The sequence below is a fragment of the Terrapene carolina genome, unplaced genomic scaffold (assembly GCF_002925995.2).
Source record: "Terrapene carolina triunguis isolate 2854851 unplaced genomic scaffold, T_m_triunguis-2.0 Scaffold96, whole genome shotgun sequence".
NCBI lineage: Eukaryota > Metazoa > Chordata > Testudines > Emydidae > Terrapene > Terrapene triunguis.
The window spans coordinates 578,923-591,378 of record NW_020664447.1 but is presented as its reverse complement, the minus strand read 5'-3'; the positions used below and the strand labels follow the sequence as shown (position 1 = coordinate 591,378).

Sequence of the window (12,456 nt, the reverse complement as noted above, 5' to 3'; positions counted from 1 at the left end):
CAGCCACTGGGATTCATCCCAGACCTGCAGCACTATGCGGTCCCACCAGTCCGTGCTTGTTTCCCGGGCCCAGAATCGCCGTTCCACAATATCCACATGACCCATTGCCACCGTGATGTCCTCGGCGCTGGGTCTCATGGTTTCTGACAGCTCTGTGCTACTCTCATACTTCAGGCCCTCACCGCGGTGCCGTAGCCTCCTCGCCTGATTTCTCTGTATCTGCCTCTGGGAAAGGTAGATGAGAAGCTGCGAGGCGTTGACAACGGCCACAACTGCAGCTATGGTCGCAGCGGGCTCCATGATCGCAGTGCTGTGGCGTCCGCGCTGTCACTGACCAGAAAAGTGCGCGAACTGATTTCCCGCCGGCGCTTTCAGGGAGGGAGGGAGGGCGGTAGTGACGGACGGATGACGACAGTTACCCAAAAGCACCCTCGACACATTTTTTTACCCAGAAGGCATTGGCAGCTCGACCCAGAATTCCAATGGGCAGCGAGGACTGCGGGAACTGTGGGATAGCTGCCCACAGTGCACCGCTTCCAATGTCGACGCTTGCCCCGTTAGTGTGGACTCACAAAGTCGAATTACTGTCCTTAGTGTGGACACACGCGTTCGACTTTGCAATATCGATTCCACATATTCGATTTAAGTAAAATCGAACTACTCTCGTAGTGTAGACATACCCTAAATTCCTCTATACAGAGAGAAGATGATTTTCAGAGTCACTTTTGATTTTGGGTGCTTCAATTTGAAACAACATAAAGGCCCGTGATTTGGACATCAGCACTTTCTGAAAGTCAGGCCCCTTCAACATTTTTAAATTGGGCACCCAAAACCATTTGTCAAAATCTCAGCCAGAATATTTTTACACACACACACACACACACACACACACACACACACACACCATGAGTGCACAGGTGGTGGTAATGTAAGCTAAGCTTTCCGACACTGTCCTGCCAATATGACAAAAACCAGAATCAGACAGACTATCAACTTAAAGTCTAAATAAATCTCCATTCCCATCCAATCCTTGGGAAAGACTTGTAACCAAAAGTGCCTGAGGAACAGAGCTAGCAGTTTTACTATGGCGGCAGTTTCTTCCTTTGATGAATACTCCAGTGGTTGCCAGAGGTTACCAGTCTTATCAGAATGGGACTTAAGCTGCAGAGGCTAAGATGTCCCAAGTTGGAGATGCCGATGTTTGCAGGTAAGCTCCCTGCTAATTCCCTGGCCCCCAAAACACACCTAGGAACATAGGACTGGATGGAATCCCTTGGGTCACAGAGTCCAGTCCCTTGCTATCACAGGCAATCCCATCATATAATTATCAAACTCCATCTTAAAACTCATTAGGTTGTTTGCCCCCACTACTCCTATCAGAAATCTGTTCCAGAATCTCACTCCTCTGATGGGTAGAATCCTTCTAATTTCCAGTCTAAATTTATTCCTGCCCAATTTATACCCATGTGTTCTTGTCTCAACATTGTCCATTAGCTTAAATAGCTCGTTTACCCCCCCAGAAGTATTTCTAGAGAGCAATCACATCCCCTCTCAGCCTTCATTTTACTAGGCTAAACAAGCCAAGCTTTTTTAGTCTCCATAGGCTCTCCATTGTCCTGATCATCCTAGTAGCCCTTCTCTGCACCTGTTTCAGTTTGAGTCCATCTTTCTTCAACATGGGTGTCCAGAATCGTACACAGTATTCCAGATGAGGTCTTACCACTGCTTTGTACAGTGGCATTAATACTTCCCTATCTCCACTGGAAATCCCTCGCCTGACACACCTTGGGATCATTTTTGCCTTTTGCACAGCCACATTACATTAGTGGCCCATAGTTGTACTGCAATCGACTAAGGCTATGTCTACACTGGTACTTTCGTTGTTAAAACTTTTGTCACTCGGGGGTGTGAAAAAACACACCCCACCTCTGAATAACAAAAGTTTTAACGACGAAAAGCGCTGGTGTGGACAACGCTTCATCGTCAGGAGCCGTGCTCCCGGCGACGAAGCTACCACCCCTTGTTGGAGGTGGTTTTATTTTGTTGCCTGGAGAGCTCTCTCCCGGCGATAAAAAGCAGCTACACAGAGCACCTTACAATGGTGCGGCTGCAGCGGCACAGCCGCACCAATGTAAGGTGGACAGTGTAGACATAGCCTTATACACCGAGGTCTTTCTTATCTTCTGTCATTTCCAACTAAGGAGCTCCCAGCTTATAGTAGAAATTCTTGTTGTTAATCCCTAAGTGCATGACCTTGCATTTTGAAGGATTAAATTTTATCCCATTTCTATTACTACAGTCCTCAATCCAATTCTTCCTGTATAATATTCCAATTTTCCTCTGTATTGACAATGCCCCCCAATTTTGTGTCATCAGCAAATTTCATTAGCGTATTTGTACTTTATGTGCCAAAGTAATGAATGAAAATATTAAATAAGATTGGTCCCAAGACCAATCCTAGAGGAACTCCACTAGTAACCTTCCTCCAGCCCAATAGTTCTTCTTTCAGTTCAACTCACTGTCTTCACTGTAGCCAGTTCCTTACACACCTTACAATTATTGTACTAATGCTCATCTTCTCCATCTTAAGTACTAATTTTCCATGGGGAACCATATCAAATGCTTTACTAAAATCCAGATATATTATATCTATCACTCTTCCCTTGCCTACAAAATTCAGTTATCTTGTCCAAGAAAGATAGAGCAGACAGGTTAGTCTGGCATGGTCTACTTTGATGAACATTGGATATTGACATCGGGAAGAGAAGATGATGGACACCAGGACAGAGCTGTGTTGATGCTAAAACTAAAGGCAAGCCAGGCTCTGATTTCATTTAACTCAGTATCTTCTTGTATTCTGAAGGTGAGATACATAATCAAATCTGTTGCAGTTATGATAGTACAAGTATATGAAGCAACCTTAGCAGCACCCAAGGAAGAAATTGACACATTTTATAACAATCTACAGGAAACTATATAAAAAGTTTCAGGACAAGACTTGTTATTGGTGATGGGAGATTTTAATGTGAAAACAGGATCGGACTGGAATATCATACAAGAAGATCTGGAGGACCTTGAAAATTGAAGTAAAAGAAATGGTAGTAAAAGAAATATAATAGTGCAAGGTCATGCACTTAGGGACTATCAACAAGAATTTTTGCTATAAACTGGTGATGTATCAATTGGAAGTGAGAGGAAAAGGAAGACCTGGGTGTATTGGTTGATCACAGGATGACTATAAGCTGCCAATGTGATGAGGCTGTGAAAAAGGCTAATGCAATCCTAGGATGCATCAGATGAGGTATTTCCAGTAGACATAGGGAAGGTATTATTGTCATTATACAAGGCACTGGTGAGACCTCATCTGGAATACTGTGTGCAATCCCTATCTCTCAAGTTTAGGAAAGATCAATTCAGACTGGAACAGGTGCAGAGAAGGGCTATTAGGATGATCAGAGGAATGGAAAGCCTACCTTATGAAAGGAACTCAAGGAGCTTGGCTTGGCTTGCTTAGCTTAACCAAAAGAAGGCTGAGGGGATATGATGGCTCTCTATAAATACATAAGAGGGATAATTACCAGGGAGGGAAAGGAGTATTTAAGTGCCATTTTTGACACAAAAACAAATGGATATAAACTGGTCATCAACAAATTTAGGCTTGAAATTAGAGGAAGGTTTCTAACCATCAGGGGAGTAAAATTCTGGAACAGCCTTCCAAGAGGAGCAGTGGGGCAAAATACCTAACTTGTTTCAAGAATGAGATTGATAAGTTTATGGAGGGAAGGGTATGATGACACTGCCTATAGTGGCAAATGGCCCATCTGCGACTGTTAGTAGCAAAAAATGATGGAGCACTAGATTGGGAGGGCTCTGAGTTACTATAGAGAATTCTTTCCTAGATGTCTGACTGGTGAGTCTTGCTGACATGCTCAGTGTCCAACTGATCGCCATATTTGGGGTCCAGAAGGAATTTCTCTCCAGGTCAGCTTTGCAGAGACCCTGGGGTGGGTTTTTTTTTTGCCTTCCTCTACAGCCTGTGGCATGGGTCACTTGCTGGTTTAAGCTAGAGTAAATAGTGGATTCTCTGTAACTTGAAATTTTTAAATCATGAGTTGTGAACTTCAGCAACTCAGCTAGACTTTATGGGTCTATTACAGGAGGACGTGTGTGAGGTTCTCCAGCCCGCGATGTAGAGGAGGTCAGACTAGATAATCACAATGATCTCTTCTGGCCTTAAATTAACTTAGACTCATAGACTTTAACTACATAGAATAGATTTTAAGTGAGTACAAGTACAAGGTACTAAAGTCAGAAATGGTTACAAGAGACAAAGATAAAAACACTTTCTAGTGCTAAAACTTAACAAACTTGACTTGGTTCAAGATAAAATTCTTACCACATGCTCCCAGCAACAGGGCTGACCAAATTTCAGGTCAGGATCTTTTCCAAAGTCAAATGGCTACTTCTTTTGTCTTCTTAGTTGAAAGAGAGATAGATAGGGAGAGAGACCTTGGGGGTATTTTTGTACTTCACGTTTATAGTCCAGTCACCCTTTGAAATGCGTTTTGCAGAGGGTTACCCCTAGATATAGTTCATTGCTGCTGTGAGGTTGGAGTCATGGAGTCTTGTGGTGAAAGAGGTTCCATGCTGTTGGTTGCTAAAATATAGATTGATCTGTTTCTGCCCCACTTCTTTGCCAAAGAATGGCCACTTGACAGCTTTGACAACTGGCTAGAGGCATCAGCTTGTCCTTTGCCTTTGAGAAACAAGTTTATCCACTCCCCAGATTTGTCTGGTAACCATATTTCAGTCATAACTTCAGCTTATGTTCATAATTTTACATATAATGTTGCTACATACATTTTACCAGAATATTATTGACCAGTTAGTTATTAGTTTTCAAATGATACCTCAACAAGGCATATTTTGTACAAGGATTATTATAATAGTGTGTAGGGTATAAATAGAGGAGTGCATTCAGTCACACCAGATATTAGGAAAGAATGCAAAGAAGCTGTGAGGAAAACATTCTGTCTCTGCTGAATGAAGAAATGAGACATGGAACATGAGTTGAAGAGACATGGAACAGTGTAAAAAATAGGATTACAAGTGTTGGGCTACAAGGCCAAAATGAAGAAACCAAGGTGGATAATAGATGAAGTGCTGCTGTTGAGTGACAAGCATAGGAAGCTGAAGGAGAATAAAATATGAGGACAAGTCTAACAGCTAAGTACAACAGGCTGACCAGAGAGATAAAACAGAAAGCAGAGAGACACAGAAACAATTGGATAAGCAAACAATGTAAAGAAGCAGAAGAATACACAATGAGAATGTGATATGCGGTTGTATTCTAAATTCCCTGTAAGCTGTGTGGATGCGCAGCAGCCTATTTAGTGCCACGCAGGTGCTCAGGGAACCCGCCCAGCCGGGACCTGCCGGGACCGGGGCGCCCCTCCCCTGGCCCCAAACTCAGCCCTGGACTTGCTGCGGCCAGGGGAGGGGCATCCTGAACCCTGCCCCGGCCCGGACCTGCCATGGCCAGAGGAGGGGCAGCCAGAACCTAGCCCTGTCCCAGACCTGCCGTGGCCGGGACAGGCGCTAACTGGTCCAAATCCTCACATCAACTCAGGCGCTGTTTGGTTTGTATTCTCGCGCCTCATGGTGGAGAGGGCTCTAATTGGTTTAGAGCTGTGAAGGAGCACGGACTATCAGGCACCTCCTGCTGGTCCGACCTTCCCATTCCAGGATGTAATGTGTGCTAGGACTTGTAATTTGTGCTGGCCCACATGCCCTGGCGAGAAGGCTTTGTGATTGGTTCTCGGTGGGCGATGAAAGATCATTGCTAAGGTAGAGGCACCAGTGGCGGGCTGGTCTTCCCTCCCCCGACCCCAACCCAGCCCCGGCCCACACCTGCTGCTGGGGGGGAGTCCTTTCTCCCTGCCATAGCCCTGGAGCACCCTCCTGCACCCGAAACCCCTCATCCCCAGCCCCACCCCAGAGCCCATACCCCCTGCCGGAGCTCTCATCCCTCCACACCCCAACTCTCTGCCCCACCCCAGAGCCCACACCCCCAGCTGGAGTCCTCACACCCCTGCACCCCAACCCTCTGCCCCAGCTCTGAGCCCCCTCCCACACTCCAAACCACTCACCCCCCGCACCACATGAATTTTGTTATGTGCACCAATACGAAGGTAATGTGTCACCTCCATATTGGTGTGCATAACAAAATTCATTCCGCACATGTGTGGGAAAATTAGAGGGAACACTGGTTGTATCACAAGATAAGAGAACTGAAAGGGACATATGAAATGGAGATGGTGGTGGTGAATAACAAGTGCAGACAAATAATTGAGGACGAACAAGCAAAGAATAAACAATGGAAAGAATATCTTGAAGAGATGTACAATGCGAAGAACACAGTAGATGAAATGATCCTGGAGAAGCTTCCCAGCACAAACAAAGGAGAGGAGATGCTGGAATTCTTAGAAGTTGTATTAAAGATCTTGATAGAAAGTTTAAAAAAGAAAAAGGCTCTGGGAAGTGACAACACAACCACTGAGGTTGCAGAATTGATCAAGGAGGATTTACAAAGCATAACCGACAAGGTAAACTGGAAAAGCAGGAAATTCAGCTTAAAGATCAGCATGGAGAAGACAAACATTATGGCAATGAGAAGACAAGAGAAAGGTAAATACCATACTTGGAGATAAAGAACTAAAATAAGTGGAAAAATGTATGTACCTTGGAGGACTAGTATTGAAGAATGAGAATTGTGAAGATGATGTAAAAAGAAGAATCGGACCAGCTAGTATTGCATTCGGAAACTCTGCAAGATCTGGAAGGCTAAAGACATTTAAATAAAAACAAAAGTCAGCGTATGTGAGACAACTGTCATGCTAATACTGCCTTACAGGTCAGAATACCAGAGTATGAAGAATGGCCATGAATGAAAGATTTTGACTGCAGATATGAACTGGTGGAAGGGAATACTGAGCGTTTCAAGACGGCAGAAAATAAAAAAGGAAGAGACAGGAAAACAGCTTTGGAGAAATAATGCTGTTACAGAAGGTTCCAGAAAGATGATTGCAATGGTTTGGACAGATGTCAAGAATGGACCCAGAAAGGATACCATAAATGACGATACATACTTAGCTGCAAGACACTCGGACTAGAGGAAGACCAAAGATGAGTTGGATAAACATGGTAAAGAATGACATAGAACGAAAATGTTAAAGATGAATGAAGCCATGGAGGTGGCACAAGATAGAGAGGGATGGAAAGACTTCACTCCGCCCCATCATCACTGTTGACCTGACAGACAGAAATGAAAGAAGAACTTCATGTTAGTAAAAGATAAAGAAAAAAACATGCAATGGGAGGGATCAGGAAACCAGCTTGGGAATTAGGTTAGACAACTGAACTAGCCACTAGGAAACCCTGCTTCACCCACTTCCCATGTTAATGTCAATGCCACTCTCTATCCATGTCCTCCCTGCCCCACAGGGCATCTTAATCTTCCAAGTCGGGAGTCATGCTAAGGTATCAGATCAAGGGTCCCTCTGGTGAGCCAGTGGAGGCTCCCCCAGGGAAAATGCTGCCTTAATAGTTAAACTACTAGCAACTCAAACAATTTGGATGGAATTCTCCCCGTCCTTTCCAACTATTGGGAACAGGGTTAGGATATGGAAGGAGGGCACAGGGAGAGTGTATAACCAACTACAATGTACAAACCCAGTTCCTCACTATGTTGAAATGCACAACTGAAATTGTGACCTTTGGTGAAGTGTATTCTGTATGGACATATGACCAGTGTTAATTTCCTTGGTGGGGTTTTTTTTTTTTTTTTTGAGTTGACAGGACATGAATTTGGGCAACTTTAACTCTAAGTTAATGAAGTTTCTTTGGTATGGTATGTTATACAGTTGGCTTCAGTTTAATAATATTCTGGCACTCAAAGCTGCCCAGACATCAAGTTTGAGAGAGGACTTCTTTAGAAGCAAGGGAATGGAATTTAAGATGGATGATACAATATAAAAAGCTTCTCAAACCCATAATTTGATAGAAGAGGTTTAGTTGATAACGATCAAAACAAACGGACTAATTGATAATGGGTCAGAAGAACAGTGTAACCAGATAATAATTTTAAAATATAACTGCTGTTTTCCTTTGGTAGGAAATATCCAGAAAAATAGCCAGGGATTTGAATGAATACTCACATTGTTGTTGTTTTTGCTTTTTTGTTTAAGATAATGCTTTGTAAAGAAGAATGTAAAAATACCCTCAACAACCTACCTTGCTCTAAGGATAAAAAGCAATAATTACAAACAACAGGTATGTAGAAAAAATCTGGCATTGCACATTCAATTTTGCAAATAAGATGACAGATGAAAATAGCGCTTCTCTGCATGATTCATAATTAAATAATTGGCTTAAAATCCAGATATCTTTCAATCACCGATAAGTTCTAAACAGTTGTTTCAATTTACAAGGGATCTGCAGAGATAACCATCCACTAATATCCCAACATGACAGAGAACAAGTAAGGAAAATAGCACGTCAGTGACTGATGACCTTAAAAATGGATAGATGAATCAACAAAGACAGATCAAATAAATGGAAAACTAGAAAGTCCTGCACAGACTTATAAATTAAAAAGTTATTAATGTCAAAAATGACAGTATCTAATAAAATACTGACAAATTTGCACAGACACAACGTTATGAAAAACACTTGCAGCACTGGAAATAAACCTAGACATCTCATTGCTATGTTACCACCATTTTTCCACTTTATGACCCAAAAGAATGTAGGATACAAACAGGCATTAGTGGATACTTCAGGGTTAAGAATGCCAGGAGTCGGCAGCATTTAGGAATTAAACATATAGAAAATGAATATCTTCCTAGATGTTTATCCTAAGTTCAGGAATAACAAGGATCTGTTAGAAGAAGTTTCAAACATCTGCAGCTGTAAATACAATACCTGAATCACGGGACATTCATTAGGATAGCCATGCATGAACAGTATGATTGGAGCTACTTCCAATATTTTAAATACCACACTATGGTGTTAGTAAATGATGACTTTTTAATGGTTGCCCTCCCCCACCCAATGTATGTTCTCAAAGAGTTTGCATTAGTACTAATGCCCTGCCAGTGGATTTCCCAATATCCTTTGCCAGGTAATACTTCTAATTTCCCCCCCACCACCACTTCTAAATTATAGATGTTGACATTTTAGGAAATAGAATTTTTCTGTTAGTTCTCTTTACTCTCCAATATCACTGTTAGCAGAATCTCATACTCTAGGTTTTAACCAACGGTTAATTCTCCAAGAAGATACTTCTGCAGAATTTCTAATTATTTTCCTGTTACAAATGTCAACCTATGTCTAGTGCTTCTCTATTAGACCCTTCTTTCAAGCATGTCTCCCTGCTCAGGACTATATTTATATGGCATGTTTAAATTTCCTGTATCAAAATTAATTTAAAAACAAAAGGACAAAAGCAAATGATTGTTTCTGTATTTAATATTAAAGCTAATATGAGATTCTTAAATACATGTTTCATTCAAGCTAGCTAGGTACCTTGAAGTATAGTTTGCTGACTTTGGATACATCCAGCAGGAGCAGCAGGCAGGGAACCCTCCAGTATTCCCCACACAGAACAAGCATTTGAGAGACTTCCTCCTCGGAGTTAATCATTTTAGAGTTCAGGCAAGATCTCAACAACAGTAATTTAGTACCTGAAAACAGACTCACCTGAGGAAAAAATGATCTGTTCATCTGTTCCTGTAAGGCTTGCTTCAGCTGGTTCACATCCTTTTCCAATTTCAGATATTCATTCCAAGCATTTTCCATTTCCTGTTGGCAAAGAGAAAGGTTTCAATGCAACCCTACAATAAGAAATAAAAGGAACACAGCACTTTCAGCCGGTTAAACAAATAAGCATGTTCTTAACTTTAAGGATTAGGTTGTTCGATTGAAAAAAGAAAAATGATGTGTTCTGAACAGAATGTAATGATATGAGCTTAAAATGAAGCATGAGCTTAAATGCTTTACTGGGTTGTGGCCCGAGTGCTCCACACCTTGCAGGATCTTTAGTTAGACATTTTTTGATAATCTGCAAACACAGAATGCTCTATTAGTTATTTAAGGACAAAGCAGGAGTTCAAAGGAACCTAGGCACTGATATGAATTCTTGAAGGAAGACAGCTTAATTTCAATACCCTGTTCACTTTACTTCTGTAATGTGTAAAACTGAACATACTATTTTAAGAGAGTTCTAAAATGTTGGTACAAATTCACCCCTGAGTCGGGGCCACCAGAGAATCCTTAAGTCATTTACATTATGGCTAACATCTGCAGCTGTACATTCTGCTTTCTGACTCAAAATAGTGGAAGATGATTTGATTTTACACACCTCTATGTAAATTTTCAACCCGTAAAACAGTGCATTGTCTGCAGACACAAATCACTGCATATGTGCATGTATATGATGTAGACATTTTAATTTACCTGACTTATACACACAAGACTTGTGAGTACAATTTTAGAGGCAGTTTTCTAAAAACTGTCCTCATGTGCTGTAGGAGTTAGGGATTATATGGCTGAGTACAGAGTGCTAGGTGGGTTTAAAATTTCCTTTCTTGTGTGGCCTATTAATGAAACATAACATTAATTTGATGTGGTGCCTTTATTAATGTTTATTCTTATTAGGTCATGGTAATTGAGAAAGAGAAAATTCTGGCTAATACTTCAGGGTAAGACCCAATTCCTTTTTCCGCCTAGAAAAGTTCCAGGGAATCTAGTTCAGCATTTTTCAAACTTCAGGTTGCGACCCAGTACTGGGTTGCAACATGTCAGGCACTGGGTTGCTCTGGTCAGCACCGCCGACCGGAACGGTAGAAGTTCTGTTGGTGGTGCTGCCCAGCTAAGGCAGGGTAGTGCCTACCTGTTTCGACACCGCCCTGCACCCCAGAAGCGACTCTGCCCGCGCACCAGCTCCGCACTCCCATTGGCCGGGAACCAGGCAATGGGAACTGGGGGGGAGGAAGGGGGTGCGGTGCCTGAGGGTGAGAGTGGAGCGAAGCCACTTGCGCACCACCGCCTAGGAACCAGACCTGTTGCTGGCCGCTTTCAGGGTACAGCGCAGTCCGCGGTGCCAGGACAGGAAAAAACTCATAAGTCCACGCTCCAACCCCACACCCCAATCCCCTGCCCCAGCCCTGAGCCCCCCCCCCAAAACCTGGAACCCCTTCCTGCACCCCAAACCCCTCATCCCCGGTCCCACCCCAGAGCCCTGACCCCTTCCTGCACCCCAACCCCCTGCCCCAACCCAGAGCCTCCTCCCACACCCTGAACCCCTCATTCCTGGCCCCAGCCCACAGCCCTCAACGCTCTGCCCCAGCCCTGAGCCCCTCCCACACCCCAAACCCCTCATCCCCAGCTCCGTTGGGTCGCAGGCATCAACAATTTTCTTCAATTAGGTCCCCAGAAAGAGAGTTTGAAAACCACTAATCTAGTTTATACCAGGATACCAGTGGAGACTGGAACAAAGGTTTGCAATTAAGACTGCCATTAAAAAGACAGATCTGCATGATTTGTTTTCATATTCTGTACATTATCTAAATTGGTTTGTAGGATTTAACCCTATGTCTGAAAAGTCATTCATTTTAGTCTAGCGATTAGTTTAACATTTCTTTGGAAGCACTGAACACATACAGTGGATGCCTTGGATATTTCAGCCCGAATATGAATGAGGTCCTCTTGCAAAAGTCTCTGCTGGGAAGAAATTTTTTCTGCATGCTGTGGTTGGTCTTTGTACAGTTCCATCTGTCTATGCAAAACCTCCAAAACAGATTCCAACTGGTCCTAAAGAAAAAAAGGAAAATAACAATAGACTTACATTTGTATGGGTCTGTACTGATTTACTACTGAGAATATGAAAAATCTTCTCTACCTCTCAAGTCTTTCCTCTAAATCACTAGGATCACAGATTTTCCTTTTACTGAGTGGACAAAGAAGGAAACTGATTATTGGAAGGTGTGAAGCGTTGGGCCATCACAGTAGCAATAGTCAGTAGCAACCACTAAGTTGCAACACAATTGCCATTATAAATCCGTTTTAGTGTTTGTACCTTTCAAAAACATTAACCAATGGGGGTGAAATTTTTCATGTTTAATTTCTGTGCAAACAGTAGAAAGCATTTTTTTCTAAACTTAATTAATTTACCTACTATATTCAGACATTCATTTTAATGAGCACATTTAATTTCAGCAGCTCCAGAGTATATAGGTAGGGCTCAAAGCTAGTAAAATGTTAGTTTTATACACACACACAATGAAAGGAAGAGAAGGGAAGAAAAGGTCCTTTTGTTAACGTTTATTGTGTGAATTCTAAATGGGAAATAAACAGAAGGAAGGAAGAAGGTTGGGGGGAGGAACAAGAAGGTCTTAG

The 12,456-nt window shown here is 42.5% G+C and overlaps 1 protein-coding gene across 2 annotated transcripts in view; it reads right to left on the bottom strand.

Annotated features, from left to right (window-relative positions):
* Positions 1 to 12,456, bottom strand: part of PLEKHA7 (pleckstrin homology domain containing A7) — a 306,972-nt gene that overhangs the window by 37,100 nt on the left and 257,416 nt on the right. For both annotated transcript variants that reach the window (XM_026651359.1, XM_026651360.1), the window contains 2 exons: positions 11,722 to 11,871; positions 9,760 to 9,861 (listed from right to left, as the gene is read on the bottom strand). In XM_026651359.1, the coding sequence (XP_026507144.1) occupies positions 9,760 to 9,861; positions 11,722 to 11,871 (252 nt within the window). The remainder of the gene's footprint in view (positions 1 to 9,759; positions 9,862 to 11,721; positions 11,872 to 12,456) is intronic.